The sequence below is a fragment of the Cyanistes caeruleus genome, chromosome Z, assembly GCF_971803275.1.
Source record: "Cyanistes caeruleus chromosome Z, bCyaCae1.hap1.1, whole genome shotgun sequence".
Taxonomy (NCBI): domain Eukaryota; kingdom Metazoa; phylum Chordata; class Aves; order Passeriformes; family Paridae; genus Cyanistes; species Cyanistes caeruleus.
In genome coordinates, this window is record NC_141732.1 from 42,901,530 (window position 1) to 42,926,261 (window position 24,732).

Here is a 24,732-nt window from a genome sequence, read left to right on the forward strand (position 1 = left end):
GAAAATAGAATTACAAGTTCCAAACCCAGGAAAATATAAAAGTAAAAATCACTCCTTTGGCCAAGGTTTTATTTCCTTTCTCCTATAAGGAGTACACCTGCTTACTTCTCCAGGTAAAATGACTTTACCTAGCTTTTTAATCTTAAATTTTCAGAGCAGATTGAGATCTAAGAGGAAGACGGCACGTCCTATTTTTTCCCCCAGTCTACAGAGATGTTAATCAAGTCTGAGCTGTGGAGTCTTCCTTATTAATAGAAGGAAACCTTTTAAGAACTTGGTCAATGGACTGAGATAACAGAGCTGACAGTATAAGAGAGAAACCCCTCAAACTATAACAAAACCAATATCTGAAACATAATCCAAGGTAAAAACTGAATGCCAGTGTGACCTGTCACCTCAGACAAGTGTAAGAGTATGCTCTTCAGTGACTGAACAAAATTATAGGCAAAGATTGCCACATGCCAGATTTTCTTGGCAGAGGAGACAATATATGACACAAGTGCTATTTAGCCAGCAAGACTCCAAAGCTCATTCAAAAAATAAGTAAGAGTTATCCCAACAGTTCCAGGCTGTGTCTTCCTGAAGTCAAAACTCAGATCTAGAACACAGAGAGTTACATTTCTAAAACAAGTGTTCAAAATCAGATTTTAAATACATCCTAGTATAGAGGTAGCCTGGTATTCTGCCAGGGTGAGACTCCCAATGGACTTATGTTCTTGATTCAAACACTCTTCTTATTTTAGAGAAATGTTATTTTTTCTTTGTTTATCTTCTTTTTTTACTTATATATCTCTTCAAAGCTCTTTTTTGTTCAGAACATCAGGCAACAAAACCCTTTACTATTTCCCTGTTATTGATATGCTCTGCCAGCATTGTTATTCAAATTCTGTCAGCCTTTTTAAAACCTAGCTTGGTTTTAACCAAGGAAAAAGGAAAGAGCAGTTATGACCAGAGTCTGAGGATAAGTAGCTCATGGAACAGAGGCTAAAGAAAGTGTGCATGGTGTTGTGCAGGAACCCTGTATCCTCCTGCTACAATCCTATCTGTTGATTGAACTTGGTAAGGCTCTCCAGGAGACTAGCAACCAAGGTGGCACGTGGCTGTTTCATTTATTTCTTTAGAATTCCCAGTCTAGCTTTTCATTAAAAAGTAATGCCATACATTCCCCAAGCCATTTTAGATAAAAATGCTTTTAATAAAAAGCATTCAAACAAAAGGAGTTCAGTGGGAAGCAAGAATACACTTGCTAAATATTTGTGTAATTAATGTAAAGTCAGGACACAAATATGCTGACAAGATAATTTAACTTTGAGTAGAGAGTATAATCTCTACCAACAGGGTATACCTGCAGCAAAATTAATTTATATTAAGCAAAATAATCATAACTTATGCCCACTCAGAAATTTTGTACTTATTCAGACAGGCCTTTGTGTATGGAACATGCATTCCCTGGCACTAATGTTAATATATTAAAGTGAATTAAATGCATGCTATTAGTTGCAAATGATGAGATTATTGGTGGGGAAAAAGAAAAAAAAATAGAAAAAAAAACCATTAAAAAAAACTATTAAAAAAAGAGCAGAACATCACAGGCCTTTTCCAGGTCCAAAACTACTTAGTTTAGATTGTAGACAAGAAAAGGCTGAATTAGTGAAAGAAAAAAAAATAGGCTAAATGTAGAACAGGGTTTATTTTACTTTAAATATATCATTAAACATTCATAGACCTGAAAGTTGCCAAAAAACAATCAGTGGGTTTCTTCATTGCAACAGCTGCCTATGGCTGGCTCATTTGCAGCTTTTGTCTTTAAGAAGAATGCAAGAGGTCAAGAAGTCTATCTGTTGCTTAACTCTGTTTTCATTTTTAACTCTAAATGTGGTTCATCCAATTTATCCTTCTATGTGGAAGGATCAAATGATATTGTATAAATGTCAGAACTGGATTATAAGTCAAACAGTTGTGGTATGATGTAGGATATGCAGAGGCTATTGGCTAAGATTTGGTTTAAGATTTGGTGCTCACAGCAGCTTTCAAATTACTTGCAGAAATGTGACCCTAAAATCTTCAAATACAGATAAACTAGAGTTATTCCTCAAAAGCTTGAGTAGCCCTAGGTTTGCAGTTGAAAAGCTTTCAGACTGTTAAAACCTGACCTGGGGGTACTGCTGTGTCTCATAGCAATTCTAATTGTTCAGCTAGCTTTATGTGACCAGGCCAAAGAAGTTCCCATGCAATGCTGTGAGAAGTGGGAGCAGGTGTCTCACAGCTAGCTTTAGATGGAGGGCTCTCAGGAGCCAGTGTGTTAACAAATCCACCTGAGTGGCAGCAGGACTGGGAACTCAAGGTCTTTTGCCTTGAATCCTGAAACTCCTGACTAAAACATCTGCTTAAACATTTTGGTACATCAATTAGAATTTGATGCCAAGGACACATTTCTTACAAAAGGCCATTGCTACATGACAAAAAGTGGGAGGAGTGGCAGGGAGTTCTTGAATTAATGTAACAAATAATTTCCAGTGTTGAAAAAGTCAAACAGTAAGAATATCTCAGTGGTTTCTCAGAAGGCATATTTTTAAATAATAATTATGCAATATTATTGCTTTTGTAATACTTTAATATTATCCTGGTATTACTAAGGCAATAATGTAGTATACCGTGATAAATTATGGTTAAATATTAATGTTTTCAAGTTTAGTAGCTGAAGGTTATATAACATAAAGCTGCTACATAAAAATCAGGGAAAATGAAGTTCCTGTGCAGGATTGCAAAAGAGGTGTTTTAAAAGACAGTGTTTGCATTGGATAAATTATCTGTATATTTCTGCCATGTCATTTTCACAGTTATTGTTAACAAATTTTATAAGCTGCACTGGTTCTAGTTCTAAAGTAGTGCAATAATATTTTTCTTCCATTCTTGTTTCCCTGCTTGACTGTCCTCCCCTTTTCACTTTTTCTCTTCCTAAGATCTAAGTTTTCATATGATTTAATCTCATCCTTTTGTTTCTAAAAGCACTTCTCCAATTACATTTTAAATGGAAGTATATCCCAAAATGCCATTAAAAACACTTTCACACAACTTGTTTAGTGCTCAAATACTTCATAAACAAGCAGCCACATACATCTTTTTATCTCTCAAAACCTGTTCTGTCTGCTCTGTCAGATCCCAGGTTCTTATTTATCTGTAGGTGTCAGTCTTGATATAGCTGTTTAAGTCCTTTTCACCTATGAACACCTTTTGCTTACATAAAGGTTAAATGGTTATGGAGAGACATGTCATATCCTGTGGAAATCAGAACAAAAGTATCCTTTGTCTGAATATGAGACAATGGATATTAGACCTCACAGGTTTTGTCTGTAGAGAAGTCATCTCCCAATTGGCATGCCTGCATCCCATGGGAGACACAAGACAAGACATTGTGGCACAGGAAAAAAGCATATTTTTATCAATAAATAATTAAATAAAGTAGAATTTTGAAATGTTGTTTATCTTCATGTCATTGTTTTATCGTTTCTATTTTGTGTATATTTTATTACTGTGCCTAACGTTGGTATAGTTATATAATTTATAATTAAGCATTCACATATTGAAGTGCACTCAAGAGCTTTTCACTTTCATGGGTGCACAATGACAAAAATGTTTAGAGACCTCTGCTCTAGACCATCTAGTTCTCCTTGAGTGCTATGCAGCCCCTACATCTGCAATGAATAAAATACGTGTATAATGCCCTATTAAGGCCTGTATCTGTCATGAAAGAGAAACCCTATTAGTCATGATAAAAAAAAAAGGAGGTATCTTCTTTCCCTTATAAAAATTAACTACATCAACTTCCAGCTGTGCCTAGAGTTTGACAGTTCTTCCTCATCCTTTGCAATTAAGACATGGTGGAAACTGAGGACAGGATGTTTTGACTCCTTCTGTCTCATAAGGGTTTCACATCACAAAACACACATGGGGCCTATTTAATTAGTTTTGGTATTCAGCCTGTAAATGGCCGAACCTACAATCCAGGTTTGTAAATAGAATGAAGTACTGAATGTACAGGGACAGTTTTCTAGTTTTTGTTTATGTAAGCTACAAGAGTTAAGGATGTGTTACTTGGCGGTCTCAAACAATTTGAACATCGAAAATTTTTTATTATTATTTAATATATGTAATTCTTGCTGATCATTCTTCATTTTTTCCAAAACTCATTTATTTTTTTAGTTTTTTCTCTCCTTAAGGTGATATATTCAGCACATATTAGCAAAATGCCATTCACAGATTAACATTAGACTGCACCATGCAAAGAAGAAAACGTGTATAAATGACAGTAAAGTTTTGAATGACAATGGAAGCATTGCAGCAGATCGTCTGTAAAACCAGGAACATCTTTATATGCCTCTTTTGTTCTGTTTTCTCTTATTCCCAGACTGTGGACTGTGTAGGGCAAGGATTGAGTTTTTGTTCTCTTTCTGTACACTGCCAGTAATTACTGGTGAGAAATCATGCCCCTCATCCTAAACAACTACTGTACTAAAAATAATAATCACAGCCATCACCAACAGCAGTACGTAAGGACGTCACGTGCAGAAGGTCTAATCATGTACTGCTGAATCACTGGAAGCTGTCTAAAAACAACCAGACTGGGAGGAGTGATGAAGAGATGGGACTGTGTGAAGTATTCAGTGAGCACAAGCAGAGACCTCAGGATAATGAATGCACATTTCCATTAGGATTTAAATTATGATTTTGTATCAGCAGTAGGTTTGAAATACAGTGGCAGTCTTTAGTCTTCTGGTACAGACGGAGAGAGCCGACCTTTCTGTTCCCCTCCGTTTCCTTGGTCACCATCAGTGCTAGGAGCTTCACTACCTCTTTCCAAGGGAGTGAGACACGTGAAGCTCCCCAGACCAGCCTCTTCTGCCCCCGGAGAGCTGCCAGGCTCCGGTTCTGCACAGTTTGTCAAATAAGCATTGCCATCTGACGGCAGAGCCTTGGTACTGCACAGTGTCTTTGCCTAGGGCAATAGGCCGGCAATAAACCAAGTGACTAGCTCACCAATCAGGCGTCTATGACTGAACGCCTGATTTCATTTTTTCTGACACTACTTTATGATGATTGCCCTGAGAGGTTCTGGAGTCTCCTTCAGTGGGGATATTCAAGACATCTAGGCACAATCCCCTGCCATGTGCTCTGGGATAATCCTGCTTAAAAGCAGGATGGTTGCATCACATGACCCGCTCTGGTCCCTTCCAACCCGACCCGTTCCGTGATTCTGTGATTTCCTCTGAGTCACACTAAAAAAGTGCTTCTTCAGCCATATCCTTGGTATCCCTGTTACCTTCTCTCTGTGTTCATGCTGCTTCCCTCTGATTCACAGGAAGAGGTACCCCTGCCTAATAATATAACATGATCCTAGGGTGGCAGAGCCATATCCTGCAATGCACTGGTGTTTAGGTTATGGCTTCCTATTAGGTTATTGATCACAAAAATAGCTGGACGACAGTGACAGGAGTGCACTATCAGCTCTAATCCACATATGTAAGGAGGGAATAGGAAGGTAAAGTGTGCAGGCTATGCCCCTCATCTCTCATACCTACATTCTAAAATCAAATGGGAACCACTATGCCTGGATGTTGGGGCCTGAGCAAATAGAAATACTTTTCCTGGTGATCAAAAACCTGATTCTTACATTGCCATCTTGTTGATTGAATTCTTCCTGTCTTGACACATGCTGTGTTTTGCATATCAGCCTCATGTTGTGTGATGAGCTGGCACTGGGACCGTGCAAGGCAAGGGCTGGAGTTTAGCCTATGCAACCCTTCTATATGTGTGAGTCATGAAATTGAATCTCAAGTGGTCTTAAACATCATGCTTTTGATTTAAACCTCTACATGTAGTCATGAATGGGTGAATTTAATTTTACAATAGATAATTTGATAAGAACAAAAGCATATAATGTCAGGATAAAGTTGCTCAACGTGCATCTCAAGAAAGAGTGATGGCTGCCTTTCCTGTATTGCACTGTCACCTACAAGATTCAGTTGTGGACTAGATCCCTCACGCTAAAGGCTGCACACAGAAAGCACAAAATGGCCATGTGTGTCTGATTCTCATTGTTAAAGGCAATGTTTTTGCTTTACTGCCATCAGTAAGGAAAGATTATTTGCAGCAATGACGGCAAGCTTTAAAATAAAATCTGACTTTAGAACTGCATTTTATAGTTATCCTAAGAACTAGTGAATGTAAGAGGATTTTTAGCTACTGTTTACTAATCCTATCGCAATCAAACGGACTCTTTAGCAATCTAAAGTGCTCTTTCTACTCACCTATCATTCCTGTTTTTAAAGTCATACCAACTTGCAGTAATGTCACAGCTGTATGTGTTCAACTTGTTTTACAGCTCTCCAGAGCTGGCCCTGTATGTGCTTGATATGTCCCTTCTCCAGTTTCTTCTATACCTTTCGCAGTTGTATCACCAAAGAAATATCAAGTCAGTAGAGCAAAAGAAAATACATGCAAATGTAATTTTTATATATTTGAGTTAAATACATCATTATTCCATTTTCCTTCATTCCCTCTCAAACTGCATGAATTCCCAAAGTAAACAGCTTTTCATGCAGTCACAATTTTTTGCTGTGGCACGGGATAGAGTTTTTCCCTTGATTTTCTTTACCAGCCTCCCTATATCACGACATGATTATAAGGATTAGCTAATGCTTATTCAGAATTCAGAAGCCATGGCAAACTATGAGAACTATGAATAAAAGGAATTTTTAAAATGTAACAGTTATCAGTAATTTTAAATAGGTTTATTGACTGTACTTCAGTCACAGAACAGAATTCTTATGATAAAGATGAACAGGGAATGACCATCTAAACTGCCACTCATTCATTTGTTGGCCATATTTTTCATCCCTTACACAAAAAGAGTCTTTTGTGGATATTATGTTGCATTTCTGGGTGATACTTCATTGTATGTATATCACTGCTAGAAGTGTTCAGATCAGAACCTCCTCAGACTGTCAATAAACCTGGAAAAGCCAACCCCTATTCTGGACCTTTATGTAGGAAAACACAGTAAAAAAATCTTCAAGGACATTAGTGGAAAACATGTCCAGCAATCTTATGATTAGGGTTTGTGAATGGAATTTGACCATTTATACCAATAAATCTTCCTCCATCAGCCTTAAATTGTGCAGCTTTACAGATTAAATGTAAGAAAACTCTTTTTTGTTTTTCCAGTTGGTTAATACATTGACAAATTGTGTCATATAATCATGACATCGTGTCACTTAGTATTGACAGAAATTATTTATTTCTGCAAAGGGAACTATTACGACTATATAATTATAAGTCCACTTTTAATTACCTTCTTAGCTTAGTTTTGAAGTCTCATCTCTCAACCTTGAAATCTCTGTCTGGTTTTAACTGTGTTTTTGGTGTTTCTTTCTGTTTTTTTGTTTTGGGTTTTTTAACTTATTTTTTCTTTACACAGACTTGGTGTGATTACTTAAAATACTTTTAGTTTATACATTTTACAAGGTGAAAAGTGATAGCAAATTCAGTAACTTTTATTTAATAATTTTGTTTTACTTGCATGGTAGAATCTTGTGGATAAGTAAAAATTACAGAGATTTAAAACTTGTGGTTCAACATCTACATTTCAGAGGCATATAGACTTCCTTTCCAGGATCTACTGCCTGCACGTTAAGTGCTCTGCCCCAGAAAACTCCAGAAAACTGTGAAGGTACTCTCACATAGTTGGTGTCACACTGAGATGCTGACAATGTTCCCATTCCCACAAGAGGGCACTAGGCACGGGAAAATCCCTTCACATTCATTAATATCAACCTTATAGTTCATCTCTACTTCTTAATCAGTGGTAGTACTATAATGCATAATATCAAATGAAGCCACTTTTACGTCTACTACACAAAGAAGTTACCTTTTAGCCAATTTGTTCTCATAATTACCTACATTTAAACTTCAGTTTGTTATATTTCACCTGTGTCCAGAGAGGTGAAGTGCTTTGCTATCACAGTTGTAAATCGATGTTCTATTCTATTGGCTATGTGTGGACCCTTTTCACACAGGAAATTCACACAGGCCAAATGAAGCACTTTCTGAAGCAAAGAAGACAAAATATTGATTATACATCTAGAAATCTTCCTGGTTTCATGTGTGCTGTTCCCCTTTTCAGACTGATCCATCTATTGCAGCAACCAGGATCTGCCTCGTTCATCCTCTTCAAGCTGCTCCAGCCCTAATCATCCTGGCATCACCTGGCACAGAGCGTCTGCTCTGGTGGGGTGACATTGCCTTGCAAATGATCTCAGTGTAGCTTGCCTGATCTTACGCTCTGTCTACCCAACCAGCATAAAACTTCTGCAGTTGTGAGACTCCTGCACAAAGAAAGATCCTCTTCAGCAAAAGTGGGATTTAAAGCTGGTTTTCCCACATGGAAATTCTTTACTTCAGAGGGAACAAAAAAAGTTCTTTGTGAAGGAGGAATTGTCTTTCTGGCTGTAAGTTGAACCTAAAAGAGGCAACCTTTATAATTAAGGATTTCTAATCAGTGTTTGTCTTATTTTCAAGATAATTATGCCACTGGGATTCTATGTTCTGGGAGAAGAGTTTGTTTCAAAGTAGTTACATGGATTTGTAATCCTACGGTTCTAAAACTGCTGTGAACTGTGTCTAGTTGACGTCACCTGTGCACAAACAGGTCCCTGTTTTCTTCTTATAGAAGTGAGCTATTTCAGCAATGTTTAGTCAACTGTTACTGACTGACCTTCTCAAATCCACAGATTCATTTCCAATAATATTTAACTACTGTTTTCTAAAGCCAAAGGTTCACAGCATGTGAACTACTACTTTTAATCTTTTACTGTCTTTAAATCTTACTTTGATTTTATAGTTACCAAACAGCATGGTTGCTGAAGAGATGCATGGCTTGTCTACCCTCAATTAATTTGATATTAATTAATTGATGTTAAGTCAGCTTTCTATACTAATTCTGGAATTCCACAAATGACCAATGTATGCATACATTCTAAGGCCAGGCATGTGGAGGTGGATTCATTTTAATGTTCTATTGAGTTGCCTCAAATACAGAAGATTAAGGACATGCTATATAGGCTTTATCTCCTTCCCCACAGTAGAAATGCACATCTGGATGGACTTGTATGAAACCAGCACACTTTCAAATGATTGAAATTTCATTTCTTCTTTTTACCTGGCTTCCATAGTGGGAATGGAGGAGTAAAACTAATCCCACTAATCTCACAAACCCCAAAAGTTCTGAGATAAAATCTCATCATCAACTCAAGGATGATACGCCTTCCCTGTAGGATGGAAGAGGTTAGTTTTTCTCAGGCATAGACATCTAAACCTTAGGTATATTTTGAACTGATCTTGACTATTTTATACTGAAGTGAAGCTCGTCCTGCAGATTACTGATGTACTTGTTAGACTCTTCACATTTAAGGCAAATTGTCCCTAATCAGAGACTCTGTGGTTTGTTTCCATTAGTCATATATTCCCAGGTGTTCTGCCTACTTGCTGCTACCCAGTGTCAGTTCACTCATCCAAAATTTTATAGAAAAACTTTGCTATTTGTTGTTCTATACTACTGACATTGCAGAACCTTCTCTAGATGGTTGTAAAGCATTTCTTACCCTTAAAGAATGAGCTAACTTCCATGTTCTGTAAATTTTCCCTAATCCACCTGCCTCTAAAAGAACATTTTTATGATACTGGGCTGTTGACCACTTGCCAAAGACTGAAATATCTTGTTCAGAAGAGCATTACATCTACTCATATCTAATATCTGCAGGAGTGTCTGTAATACTGGGCATGGGTAAATTAGGCCGAAGTTGTTTACACTTTCAGGAGCAGACATTTATGCATACCTTTGAAGAATTTAATGCATAGATATGCAATGTGCTTTACATGAAGATAGAATGTATGTATATGCAAAGATGTACATCTTGTAAAAGACTTTTTGCCCTGTGTTTGACACCATTTGGAATTATTTCAATCTGTGGTTTCGACTTAGAATTTGAGTCTTTCAGCTTAGAATTCAAGACTGAATGTATTCTACTGAAAAATAATGTGTTTTTTAAAAATATTCATCTTTTTAGATAACATGAATATAAAATAATGGCTAGTACAACAAATCCGAGTAGAACACCTGTAATCAGATTTGTGTTTGTCAAATCACTGTGTGAAAGGATGTATCTAGAGTCAGGTGTTGGGCGAACCTGATTTCCCTTACTAGTGCTTGGATTTTTCTGATCAAACATAAGCAGCAAAACATATTGCTTGATTTTGCTGCAAAGTCAGAAGGGCTAGAACCAAAAGAAATGAAATTCAGGGGGGTGGGTCTAGATTCCATTGCAGCAGTATTCGTGTGAGGTGCATTAACTTCTACTCTTTGAAGCAGGACTCAGCCTATGTCTTTGTATTGAACAGGTTTGGAGAGCTTGTTATAAAAGTTTCATTGGGTCCAGCTGCCAGGGGCTGTTTCCTTACAGCTCTTCCATGGTGTTGTATAAGGCTGGGACACGTGGGCTTAGCATGATCTCTGTAAACTGAGGAAGTTAATACCTTACTTAATCGGTTACTGAATATGTGGTTTTCCTGTACTGAAGAGTCAGGATGAGAGCATTCCTGTGCCGCAGAAGATACTAACCTTTCTCTGTAGGTTGTGTGCAGTTCGCTACAATCTACAAGGACACACACAGAGTTTTGCAATCAAGTGGTGAAACCAAACTGACTTCTGCATTTAGGGGCACAAATCCAGGACCGCTAGCACTGAAGTGCGACCACTGCAAACTCTAAGGGCTACCCGCGGCACCCGTGTGTCGATCGTCTCTCTGTGCCTTTCACACAACAAATGCCCAAAGCATCCTTCCCTCCCCGCCCCTGTTCCCCGCACAATGCCTGAGCCAAGACCCCGTTAAAGAAAACAATAATTTAATAAATAAATAAATAAATAAATAGTGTCGGTGGGACGGAGGACGGAGGGATGGGATCCCTTTCCTCTTCGTCCGCCCTGCCGCCGCCTGTCCCGCCCCTGGCCGCCCCGCCCCGCCCGGCTGAAGTAAGTGCCGCTGCCCGCGGCCGCGGTCCTAGTCGCTCCTGCCGCCACCATGACGGACCGCTCCACCTTCGACACCAATGTCATCACCATGACCCGCTTCGTGATGGAGGAAGGCAGGCGGGCCAAGGGCACCGGGGAGTTCACGCAGCTCCTCAACTCCCTCTGCACGGCCATCAAAGCCATCTCCACCGCCGTCCGTAAAGCGGGCATTGCCAACCTGTGAGTCCCGGGATGCTCCCCGCACCGTCCCGCATCCCCGCGGGTCCAGGGCATCCTGCTGCCTCCCGGGGGGGGTGGGTATCGGGACGAGGATGGGAATGGGTGTTTCTTTCACCAGAAAAGCCTGTGAGTGAGGCTGCATCAGCCCATCCTCTTGCACAGAACTGAAGGTAACTCCTTTACTAACTTGTTGGTTTCTTGATTTTTCTCAAGAGACACGGGTCCTATGACTTTTCAATAGTCTAGTCTTTGAGAAATGTCTGGTGACAGTAGAACTTCATGAATACATTCTAGCAGGTGTGGGCGCCTGGAGCCGTAAGACCAAATATTCTGAAAGACAAAGCTTAGCAAAATATGGCTGAATTACTGCTCTTTGCATATTGCTTTATATCAAAGCACCATTTTATGCTTTGAAGTGTTGAATCAAATTCAGTGTGGGTTTTTTCATAGCGCATTGTAGCAACTAGAGTTTCTCTATGAAATTTTTGATATCTAAGGCTTTTAGAAAGTGCACTGTTTAGGATCAATAGTGTCTGTAGTCAGCTGTTCAGAGGGGTGTTGTTCTGGTCATCATCATAAGGAATCTGGAACTCTTGAAACGTGAAATAGCTGAAACTGCTTAGGGGTAACTGATCCTCTTAAGTATTTTACATATTCTTCATATGCCCAGTAGTGTGCTGGTCAAGGCTTTAGACATGGGCTACTTCATTCCTTAATGGAAGATGTTGTAAAGAGAAAATAAATTTGCTTCTACAAGCCATGCAGAGGAAAATATAAGATGAAAAAAGGCAAAAAATCCTCCACTTTATGTATGTTTGAACTATTTTTCTGTTTTAACTTCAGACTACATGTAATTGTGGTAATTTTTGTGCTAGCCCTTCCATATGCCTCCTGTACCTATCAATAGAGACCAGGGTTTCCCAGCTGTGATCTGATTTGTAAGACTCTATTCCTTTTGTGTCTCACATGTGTGTCTGTTGGTAGCTGACCACATGTTGGGTATCTGTGCGCATAGACTTGCCTTATGATCCCCTGCACAGTGGGTTTAACTCTCCATCAGTGCTGGGGCAGCAGGCTTTGGACTCATAAGCCTCCTTCAACAGTTCATCTACTGTGGGACTGCGTTTTATGAGCAGCAGCGAGATTTTGCTTTGCTGTCAGGGAATATGAACAAGTAGGGATCACTTCAGTCCATTTCTGTGGACTATCCTCAGCCTCAACTATGTGCTTAATGCTGCTTGGTAGGGGAGGTGCTATGGAAGACACACAGACCCTTTCCAGCTGCAGGCTCTACACCTGACACCTTGTCTTCCCCTCCCAGGAATTCCCCAAAAGATGAGGTGCAGAAGCTGGTCTGTTGCTGTGCCTCCACTCATAAGCACAGCGTTCAAAGTACATTTTTTTCTAAAAGCGCTTTCACAGTTGTGGAAAATATTCAAGTCACTGAATCAGAGAGAGAGAAGAACAGAGAGTTATGCCAGGTCATTTTTTTGTCTCATGCATTAAACTGAAGAAATGCAATGCATTGCTAAAATAGTGTGTTCAGTGTTATTACATAAAACCTGAAATACCAGTGTTCAGCCTAATCAATGAACTGTAGCTGAAGTTACAGTTACATAAGAAACTTCTGAATGTGTGCCGAGCCGGCTACTGTTTTTCTCTTCTAAGAGCTAAACTTCCCCTTTCTCTGTTATGTGTGCTTACAAAATCACCTATCATAAGATCTCCTGGTATTTCCGTATGCCAGATGGTTTGATTCCGGTTGGCTTGCAGCATTTTATTTCTGTTTCTTATTTGTACTTTTCAGTTCTTTTCCCAAGGAAATGTTTACTACTTCAAATCAAAGCTGAAAATATTAAACCATAAATAGGTTGATTTGTCTGTGAAAAGACTTTTCCTGCTGCAATTTGCACATCATATTGCTAAAGAGGAGTATATTACATGCAGAGGATATAGCATAACTAGTGTTGTCAGATTAATATATATACATTCACATATATTTATATCAATTTTAGAGCATAAAATTTTCTAATGAATTCTTAGCTTTTAGGGTATGCAGAGCCTAGAATTCAGGAATAATATGTAGGTCTTAAGAGCTCATTAAAAAGCACAGTTGGTAACTCAGCCTTCACAGCCTGGTCTAGCTGTGTTTAACTATAGTTTACAAACTATTGAAATTGTATTTCTCAGCAGCCTCTAGATATGCAAACACAGCTAATGGTAACATGTCTCAGCAAGAATTCACTGGGCAGTAAATAAAAAACCGGCTTAGAGAGCTGAGATGTCATTTGAAAGTGCTGTTGTTTACAGGAGGTTTTGCAGGCGTAAGAAACAGAACACTTTAGAAGATGCAGTGCTCTATTCTCATGAAATGTTCTCTCTTGCAATTGCTCTAGCTATGGAATTGCTGGGTCTACCAATGTGACCGGAGACCAAGTTAAAAAGCTGGATATTCTATCCAATGACCTGGTGATTAACATGCTGAAGTCATCCTTCAGTACATGTGTTATCGTGTCTGAAGAAAACAAAGATGCTGTGATAGTGGAAACTGAAAAACAGGTTAGTGACTTGAAAAGTTCTCCCTGCTTGATTTCAGATCAGCCTTTACAGGTGTACTGCTCCACATCTGAAAGAATAAAACTCAGCTAAAAGTTTCAGAAAACAGGTAAACTAAACTGGCAAGTGAATGGGTGGAGAGAGTGTTCATCAGCATTTGTTCTTTCTGTCATTTCTGCTCTCCAGACTAATGTTTGTTGGTTTTATTTTTATTTTTTTTATCTGTTTTTCCTCCCCACCTTCTTTCTCTCCCACTTTTTTTCTTATTGTGGAGAAAACATTTCATTCATCCCCATCTGATCTCTGGAATTATGCTCTGAGTCAGTCAAGCTCCTTTGAAATGTTACTTTTTGAGTAGAACACTGATGAGTTATTCTCATGAGTTATTCCAGGTCAAATCTCAAGGCCTTTAATTCATGAAAATTCTCCTTGAATGACTTAGTCTATGAATGACTTAACAATAATGAAACAAAAGCATTTTTTACATTTATTATCCTTTATATTCACAAGCCTGCATGTGCTTCTTTTGGGATAGTCCCTATTTCCCAGCTAATATTTTGGTCTGATCATGTAAAAACTCTAAGTAAAAATTTAGTAAAAATGAACAGCAATAACATAATTTACAAAGTATAATAAGGTTTGCTTTGTTTAAGCAGTTCTCTCTCTCCCTGTTGAGAAATCTTCAAAGTTAATTTTCTAGGCATTGGATTTCCTTAGATCTGAACAAATATTCTCAAAGATCACTGAGGGAGTCTGAGTATTAATGCTTTTCTGAACTAAATGTGAGCTAATACAGTGTTTTTATCAATGCATACCAGGGATTCCTACTTGCATAGTAGAGCATTGCTGAACTTAAATTTGTGACATGCAGGATAAAACCAATTTAAAAAAAATGTCAATGTTGTTACACACTATTATTAAGACAGCTATGAATAAAATGATGGGGGAACAAAATATTTAAAAGGTACAGTTAATTCAGCTTTTCCCCCTGTACTGTCAATTTCCTATATCTACAGGATTCCTTAATCCAGCAATAAGGCAGAGACTTCTTTTCTGACCCTCCAAAACCCTGGGTAAGATCAGTCTGGCTAAGGTAGTACCTGATCATTTCAGAGCACAGATAAAGGAAAAGGTATAGTTTAGGATGGCAGCCATTAAAGAGCTTTTTAATACCTCTATAGGAAGAGGTAAAATATAGTTTTTAGCTCTACATGAAAAAGGCTGATCTTCATTTTATTTTTTTTTCCTTATTATTCAGAAAGACAAGCTGTAACCAAAGAGAAAGTGCAGCCTAGCCTAGATGGTGGATATAAGAGGATCTACTTCAATTACACAGATGAAACTAAACCAAAAAAAGTACTCCCCCATTTTTAACTCATATTAAAATGTATATGAAAAAACTCCACTTTTCCTGTACATCTGCTATGTACTTTAAAGATTTTTTAGCTTCTGGTTTGGCACAAATCACAGTTGTAATCAAGAATGAAATCTGGGCCAAAGAATTGCTGACATTTGAATTTGGTTCCTTCATAATCTATAAAGGTGTTTTGGTTTATATTGCTGTGTAAGTCTCTGAGAAAATTTACCTACTGAAATGTTTTTACTTGGAAAAACTGGATGAATACTGTCACTAATCTAGTTCACTCTTTTGTGTTTTCTAGGGTAAATACATAGTCTGCATAGACCCTCTAGATGGTTCATCGAACATCGACTGTCTTGTTTCTATTGGGACCATCTTTGCAATTTATAGAAAGGTAAAATTCTTTCATGTAGAATAGGAAAAACTATTATTGTGCAGCTTTTGGTGAAATAAAATTGCGTGGGAAGACCAAAATCTAACTAAACTTGTTTGTGAAAAAGACTCAGGGCCAGCTTTAAGTTAGATCTAGTATTTCACAGACACATGGATTTGAATTTGAAATAGTTAGGATTTGAATTAGCCTCTTAGAAGAAGAATACATATACATATGTGTATATGGAAGCCTAGCTGATACTTAATTAGCCAGCTAATGAAATTACCCCTTGGAAAAGATCACGTCCTACATTTCATGAATATTTGTGTTGAGGCAAAATACCATGTGGTTGTCATCTACTTGGGGAATGTGCTTTCCAGTTTTCTTGCTCTCTGTACTAATAGTCCTGTTGGCCTGAGGACATACTTCAAAAACAAACCAGAGCTGAAACATGTCATGTGCATTTGAAGTGTCTAATTCACTCTGAAAGGCAGAAACCCTGTCTGAAGGAGGTTGAAATACCAGACTTGCAGGTCACAACATGGGGGGAAAAAGTAAATCAGATAAAACACAACCAACTGTCCATTTTAATAATATTTTGTATCTTGTCATATATCCCAAAGTAGCTATTTTCAACTTCATTTTTGTGGGAAGCAAAAGAAAACAAAAAACTTCCCAAATACTTCTGATCGGCTTTGAACTCTGAGAGTCATGTTTCATTTAATTTCAACTGTGCCTCTGAGTTTTCCTCTGAGCTGTGTTCATCATCACCTACAAGGAGGTACATAGCTCTTTAATATCTCCTTAATCCTTTCCTGCTTCCTGCATTCCTGCTAGGCTTAGTTAGAAGAGCATTTCTAAATCAATGTGTTTGTATCCTATATATAATTTGTATTAGTGCATCCGGTAAAAATCTCAGTTGGGGATCATGGAAACAGTTGTGCCACCTCATGCGTGGATATGAGCAGAAGACTGTCCCTATCCCAGAGTCCAGTCATGTACCAGCAATAGAAATGAAATGAAATTGACTATACTCTCTCTTGTTCTAGGTGTCCCCCGATGAACCTTCTGGGAAAGATGCTTTACAGCCTGGGCGTAATCTTGTGGCAGCTGGTTATGCGCTCTATGGGAGTGCCACCATGCTGGTACTGGCCACTCCTGCTGGAGGTGTCAACTGTTTCATGCTGGATCCGGTGAGAATATCTTCTGTTTCTTTGCTTCTGTGTTAGGGATTACCAGGTACTGTCTATAAGAACTGTTCATCCCCAGGAAAATCAACCAATGGAGCAGTTTTCAAGGTAAATGAAGGAATGAAGTATAAATGTACTTACAACCCACCAGCAATAATGTCAAGAGACTTGCATTCTGCCTGCCTGATGCAGCAGTGCTGTGTGTGACTCAACAACAGGAAGACAGCCAAGTCAGCAGAGCAAATACACAGCATGTGTAATCATGTGATATTTAAAATGAGCAGTTTTCTGCAGTACAAAATATCCTTTAAGTCTTATTTGTCTCTTCCTTAATTGCTAAGACCTTAGTAAACCAGAAGAGCATATGTACTTAACCTTCTTCTGTGTTTTCAGATCCCACCATGATGTGTAAAAGAGTAAGTGATGTGTGTGGCTGATGTGACATTCTAGCATGCATTTACCATGAGTTTTAAAACAGAAGTCATATTGATCACAGCAGAAAGTAGTTTGCTTTAGTGGCTTGTTTCTTTGTGATCAGTCAGGGTGTGCCATTTGCCAGTCTTAAATTTTTATAACCTGCAGTGATCAAGCTGCAGGAAATATAACTTGGTACTCGCTGATTAGTAGCAGCTTAAATAAATGCATGTATTTTTTACTTTATTCATGTAACAGATTTAACTTCGAGCATGCATGCATGTTATTTTGTTTACTCTTAGCACTAACTTGGAAATCTACTTTAGAGAAAACTAAACAGGCCAGCTCTTGGTCACAGGCTTCCAGTTAGCCCAAGCTAAAGAGAGCTGGAGAATCTGCAGCTATTTGAGGCTATTTGTGCATTGTTTCAACCAGTACTCTCAAACTCCTTAGCGTTCTGAGACTTACATTGTTGTAAGTTTATCAAAAGAGTGGAGGGATAAACGAGATAAACAAATGTAAAATAGCATTTTTTGAGCATAGAAAATAGAGTGCTTGGAATTGTAGTATGAGGAAGCCTGCATGACATCAGAGCATGACAGCTCTGTCTGTGCTTCATAGTGAAACAAAATACCTTGCATGTAGACTGCAAAGACTATGTTTTTGTAGATTCTGAATTATTTTAAAAATTGATAGTGGTAGTAAGTTTTTGTTAAATTGTGTATGTTATTGGATTTTACCTTGGTTTGGAAATAAGTGAACAATTCCTGTAAACTAATACTTTTTCTTTCTTATTGTTAGGCAATTGGAGAATTCATTCTAGTGGAAAGAGATGTGAAAATCAAAAAGAAGGGAAATATCTACAGTCTCAATGAAGGCTATGCTAAATATTTTGATCCTGCTGTCACAGAGTACCTCAAAAAGAAGAAATTCCCTGAGGTAAAAGATCCTGTTTCAGAGAAACTTTCTGACGACAAGCAATATTCTTGATTTCCAGCTTTATGATCAATCATTCTCTCATTAACTGTTCAGGGCTCCCTTTCCTGTCTATTTAAAATATAACTTGATGTAGGATTGCTAATGAGAGCAGCAATTGATGTAACCAGATATTTCAGCATTCTCCAGTACTGCACCGTGTATCTTTCACATTTTTTTACTTTCTTCCTTTTTTTTTTTTGAATCTTTTTTTCCCTGAATGAGGGCCTGAGTAATGGTGCTGAAGCCAATACTGAGCATTTGATAATCAAGTAGAGAAGAAATCTTTTCTGATGATGAAGAAATCTGATCTACATGTGTTGTATTACTGCTTCCTCATTGCAACATCTGAGTAGCTGGAGAGTGGAGTGGAGATGGCAGTGGGTCATTGCTCAGTGGTAACACGAGCTAGGGGTGTGCTAGGGGTGCCTTTCTCTTGGAAATCTGGTGTAGTTTCAAGGCCTGCTTTGTGGTTGTGCAACTTCCTGGTGTCAGGAGGTCCAAAGCTACAAGGAGTGCCCGGGAAAGGTTCTCATGCCTTACGCATTTCATCACTGAAGTTACTTCACTGGCAATGAAAGGTGAACACCTACTACTGTTAAGTGGCGGTGTCCCTTCCTGACTTCCTGATCTTGCTTTGAAAGAACATTGATGTTTTCATCATTCTTCAATCAAGGTGTGGTTTATGTAGATATTAAAATGTGCTCCATGGAGTAGAATAAGGAAATAACATCAAGTCAACTATTAACTTTTTTTAACAAAAAAAATTGCAGAAGCTGGCAAGAATGGTTGGAAGAAGTAGGAAAGATCACTTCTTTTTGATTTTTTTTGATTCTTTTTCTGCTAGAAAAGACAAAGCTCCGATACCAATTCCTAGCACTTGAGTTTTTGCTACTGGAAATGCAGTGTTTTCTGAGTGTTAAAGCCAGTGGACAGGTGGGATACATTTTCTGTTATTGGCACTACTGCTCATCTATGCTGAAGTCTTCTATATCACTCTTTTTCCTTGGATTTTCCTAGTTAGAAAATGAAGGTGATGCTGACATAGTCTCCAAAACTACTTTGAGTATTATAAGTGAAGCCAAATACGGAGATGAAAGATGTTAGGACTGCTAAGGGGGCATGTGGGGGAGGTTAACCTGGTGTGCTCCACAGCTACTTTTATTGGAATGTTTCTCTGTAGGATGGCAGTTCACCGTACGGTGGGAGGTACATAGGATCTATGGTGGCCGATGTGCATCGCACACTGGTGTATGGAGGAATCTTTCTGTATCCTGCTAACTCCAAAAGTCCCAAAGGAAAGGTAAGCCTAAATAAGCCCAGTTATAGAAAATACTGCATTATGCAAACATTTCACTATCAAGATCAGTATTTTGATTACAAAGCTTGTGTTTTGTAACTTGGTAGCTTGTATTTCTTGTGTGGGGGGACATGGCCATCCCTTGCAGGCTGTCACAAGTGGCAGCAGTATGTTGTCAGACACCCATTTTAGGGCTGCTGCTCACCTGTTTCAACTGCAGTGACTTCTCCTCATGTGCAAACGTATCCAGCTTGTGGAATGTACCTGGGGGTGGGCTGCTCAAACAGGCTCCCCTGCACCATGTCAGCCAAAACTGGTAATGCTGCTCCCATTTGAGTAGAATATGACAGGGTAAACAATCTGCATTACCCTGAGATTTCTAGAAGCTCGTTTGTAAGAAGCTGAAATGTAGTTGGCCCATTGGGTCAGTTCTGCCAAAGAGAACACCATCTGCATTTTGTACATGATAACAAGACTTCACGTGGAGGAATTGTGCCTGGCTGCATCTGCAGGACAGTTGTCAGTCAGGGAAAATCACGCACTTAGAGGCTGACAAGGGGACTTTATTCAGCAAAGACCTTTGACCTGTTTTGTAATTCTCTGTAAAATATTGCTTCAGGTTGCAGATAAGATACAGTTATTCATTAGAGAAACCTAGTGCCACGCTCAGAGCTCGTGTTTTTCATTATTTTCACACAGTCCTATATGGTCTTCCTTGTGAACAGTTGTGTCTTAACATACAAGCTTTATCTCTCTGTAAATAGCACAATGCAAACATGGGCTATGTAGAAAGCACTCAGATTGAGCAAATCCAGAAGTCACCGTGTTTTTAAAAGAAAAATCCACACACCTTCATTATTGAGTCAGTGTTTATATGAAATAAAGAGTACTTTGAATATTGATTGGCTTAAGATCATATGCCAATCATTTAATGATTTTTGGTATTGCCTGGCCTGACTTCTGCCATTCTGACTTTTGTCTTCTAGCTGAGACTGCTCTACGAATGCAATCCTATGGCCTTTGTTATTGAGAAGGCTGGGGGAATAGCAACAACTGGTCAGCAAGCAGTACTAGATATAGTGCCTGAGGATATCCACCAAAGAGTGCCTGTTGTCTTGGGGTCTCCTGATGATGTGAAGGAGTACCTTGAGATAGTCAAGAAGCATTCAACTAAGTAAAGAAAGCTTGTTGGATTCACTGTGCACAGGGGATAAAATGTCTTACAGCCGAACCAAAGAATGCGCTGCAGTACTGTGAGATTGAGCTGTCTGACTTCTGTAGCAAAAGAGCAAATGAGCCATATTTTCATAAGATTTTTTTAAAGCTAAATCTTGTGCAATTGCATTGTGCAATTGAAAGGCATTAAATGAAAGGCATTAAAAGATTGCATTAAATGAAGCATTAAAAATTAAAGCAATGGAAAAATATGTTTTCTTTTTCATTTATTATTTGTGGTTATGGAACAGCCACATGTGCAGCAAGTATTACTGTGTTGCAGTTAATATCTAGAAGGGGAGAGACTCACCTTTCTCAGACAAGTTACAGACTATTAGTACAGTTGACTCTGTCCTCTTTTAAGGAAGACTCAGCAGCCTCTTACAGTGAGTGACCTTTCCTAGACCAGTGTCTGAACTCCCAAAGTTGCTCACTGTACTTTGGTCTGGGTTTACTCTGATGGAGAATTCATGTTTGTGAAACATAGGTATTAGTGTATGTTAATTCTGACACATGATGTTAATACTGCTGGTTGCCACTCTATCAGATCCAGCTACACAAGGATGGAAAATGACACGTTTGTGTGGAGGGGTTTTAATGGGATAGAGTATGTGTAGACAGCTCGTACATACACAGATTCTGCTGTGATGAGCTGGCTATCTTTGCCAAAAATTAACCTGCTTACTTGATGAAAACATGAATTTGTGTCTTGCTATCAATCTCCACCAGAGATTCTTTGTGTTATTTTGGGGTTGGGGATTACCCCATGGAAAAGGATTCTGCTGTGCAAGCAGGAGGAAGGTGCAAAGAGTCCCCCAAAGCATAATGACATCTGATATGCTCATTCAGATCATGCTGCTGGGAAGAGTGTGCTAGTGCTTGGGAGCTAGATGGGCTGTCCACCACTGTCTGGATACAGCTCTTGAATTAATTAAAATCAGCAAATCTTTGCTATTTCTCACTGCCCACTTACCTTCACCAAACTCAAAGTAAGGATCGCATGGATGTGCTGTGGGTAAACTACCACTGAACACTGAACTCAGTTCATGGTCTGGGAGGTCCTGTCTAGGGGTGCCTGCCTACTTGGGGACTTTATATATATCAGTGCAGAGAGCCTGACTGAGTGTGGTTCTTCGTGTAAAACAAGTATGGGGAAACTGAAATCCAGGGTGGAAGGGCATGCTCTGTGAGGGCCCTTTTATCTGTATCAGACAGATAAAAACCTGAGGACCCTCATTCTAAAAGGTCATGCAGGGGCATTTGGAGGCATACTGACAGTTCTATACATGCATCTGTTCCCCAAATTGGTGTGGGGCAAGATGTTTCTGTCAGGGACTGAATGGCCTAGTTTCTGCTGAAAATGTTAATTCTGATGAGGCTAGTGGAGATGACTTTCAGTGACCTGAACCATTAAAAGACTGTGAGAGTGCTGGCAGTAGTCAATTTGGACTACAGTGCCTCAGTGGTCTGTTAGTATGGCTCAGCAGACAGAATCCACAGCAGGGATTTTTGCCTGTTTACCATAATTCCTTGCCTGTATTCTGCCATCTAGCTTTACAGGAATCCTGGACTGCATATATCTATTTTTAATACACCATGCTGACAGCATGTAAAGGTTATAGGAGGAAAGTTAATACTGTCCATATTCCTAGGTCAGTTCTCAGTGTTTTGGTTTTGCCTGTAGGCTGACATTTCATAGTCAGCATTTTACCCATTGTGAGCTGGTTTTATCTTCTAATCAGTAATATGTAAGCCCACATTTGAGCAACATCTCTGGCTAGCCACCGGTGGGGAGAACTACTTAGCAATCTCCTTTGACAGCCCCCTTTCCAGAGGTCTCCCTGCCTGTCAGTGCAGAGCAGGAAGGTGGGTTTGTCACCGTGTCTGCTGTCAGCCCCTCTCTCAGTTCTACCCAGTGCCCTCCTCAGAGGCTGCACTGTGGCCTTTGGTGAAAGGTCACTGGCTCCAGTTTCAGCTGGCGCCATCCAAGCGACTAACATTTCATCTCAGTTAGAAAAGCTGTCACCTTTAAGGCTCAGGACTGGCTCATACACAAGTGGAAGTGTGAATAATCCCCAAGGACTCTATATATTAGGGGGAAAACCTCCCAGATCAGTCAAATTGAGGTGCTTATTTTTTTAACCTTCCTAAGCTATTCCAACCCATAGTACTGAGAGGTTCTCAGGCTTATAGACAGTCATCACATATTTTTTACACAATCTGACTTCCCTCCACCTCCCTCAAATGGTAATTATTTATGTAGCCTAATCATTCTGTATAATCATTTGGGTTATTACATTTCAGTGAGATCACACCATTACTTATAAAACACATTTGCAGATTTTCCAAAAAAAAAAAAAAAAAAAGAAAAAAAAAGGAAAAAAGAAAAGGAAAAAATATAAAAGAGGAAAATAGTGGACTTATTAGCTCTGAAAACACTCTTTGAACCACTAACTCCAAAACAAACTTTCTGTTAGAAGATGATCTGAACTTTGTCTTTTTGACCAGTGCAAAAGATCACTTGTTGGAATAAACAGAAGACCTGCATGTGATGTTTTGACAGAAGTTAGAAATTATAGGCCAGCCCCCATCCCATTTCTTATTTGCTGAATTGATTTGGTATGTTTATGGTATTCCAGCTACACTGCAGAGAGATTTTGCACTAAAAGCATGTTAGTATGGGCAGGCTGACAGCTGCAATGATGATGAAATGATGCGCAGGCAAAATGTAATTGTTGTGCTTTAAGCCAGCAGATATTTTTGCATGAATAACTGAAACCTGTCCCCTTCTTTTATTGATCCTACCATGTGCTATCCCAAAGCTTCCTAGATACATTATTTTTGGTTTTCTACAAGTCTGTTCAAAAGAAAAAAGTCTCCTAACCAGGCAGAACATGCTGTGTCTTGTGAACAGTATCCTATACCTTTAACTATAATCACTGTAGTAGGAAAGAGAAATCTTCAAGATTTCTTTGTTCTTCAGTCATTGCCTTAGAGGATGTAGTACCTGCCTGAGGCTCCATCTGATCAACTCCGCTCACCAGTCCTTTCTCTGTCTTGGAACAGGACTGCAAAAACATCCCCAAATCTAAGCACAGGGGATGGAAGCAGCACTGAACTCTCTACCTGTGGCTAGCTTTCAGAGTCGTCAATCACTAGAACTCCTTTTAGTGGCTGATTTCAAAGTAGCATTGAAATCCCTTTAAAACTAAAGTAAATACAAAAAACTAAATACATTAAAGTAATGTATTTTTCATAGATGAAGAGACACTTCCAGGAAAGTCTGAAGAAATGCTAAAGATTAAAAAAGGGGCACCAAGGGAAATCAAAACTTTTTTGCTTCAGCTGCAAAACTGAACTGCTGCTTCAGTTCCTATTAACAAAAACACATTAGGTATATGTTTTGTTACTGAATTTTGTTTCCATCTTCCTGGCAAGATTTTAGTGCAGTAATTCGAGTGAAAGGAATAACAATGAAACTTAATAAAACTTTCCTTCTGTTACTCCAGATTTTCTTGTTTTGCTGGTGGGCTTTCCATATCTTTTACTTAAAAATAAGAGTGATGCTAATAAGTAAAATGAAGGCTACAGCATACAACTTCATATAGTTTCTCTTACTGTCTAGTCAGAATGGGAAGTGTAATTAAGATCCATAACTTGAGTGTTCCAGATAGCATGTATCCAATGCACAATCTAATACATTACTTGGAGAGTGTCTACCTTCACACTGTCATCATGTGCTCCAAGGATATTGTTTGTAAGGAGCTACTGGCAGCATAATTGCAAATATGGACATTCCTGTATTTACATGGTGTACTACAATATGAAAGCAAACATAAAATCTCATTTTGTGAGTTATGGCATTGACATGCTTAAATCAGAGGAGTCTTACTTGTAAATTATTTAAGACATAATTACTTTGTAACTAGTCAAGCCACAGCTAACCAATACTTATTCAAGTACTGTAATATTACAAACAACCCAGGCCAGGAATGAAATCATTAAAATGGATTTTAGCAACATAAAACACTTTAACAAATGCAT

General features: G+C 38.8%; 1 protein-coding gene across 1 annotated transcript; it reads left to right on the forward strand.

Annotated features, from left to right (window-relative positions):
* The first annotated feature begins 11,071 nt into the window (after window positions 1–11,071).
* Window positions 11,072–20,898, forward strand: FBP1 (fructose-bisphosphatase 1). Its single transcript, XM_023944990.2, has 7 exons — window positions 11,072–11,305; window positions 13,702–13,864; window positions 15,523–15,615; window positions 16,644–16,787; window positions 18,000–18,137; window positions 19,357–19,476; window positions 20,460–20,898. The coding sequence occupies exons 1-7, from the start codon at window positions 11,136–11,138 to the stop codon at window positions 20,649–20,651; spliced, it is 1,020 nt and encodes a 339-aa protein (XP_023800758.2). The 5' UTR covers window positions 11,072–11,135; the 3' UTR covers window positions 20,652–20,898.
* The last annotated feature ends 3,834 nt before the right edge of the window (window positions 20,899–24,732 follow it).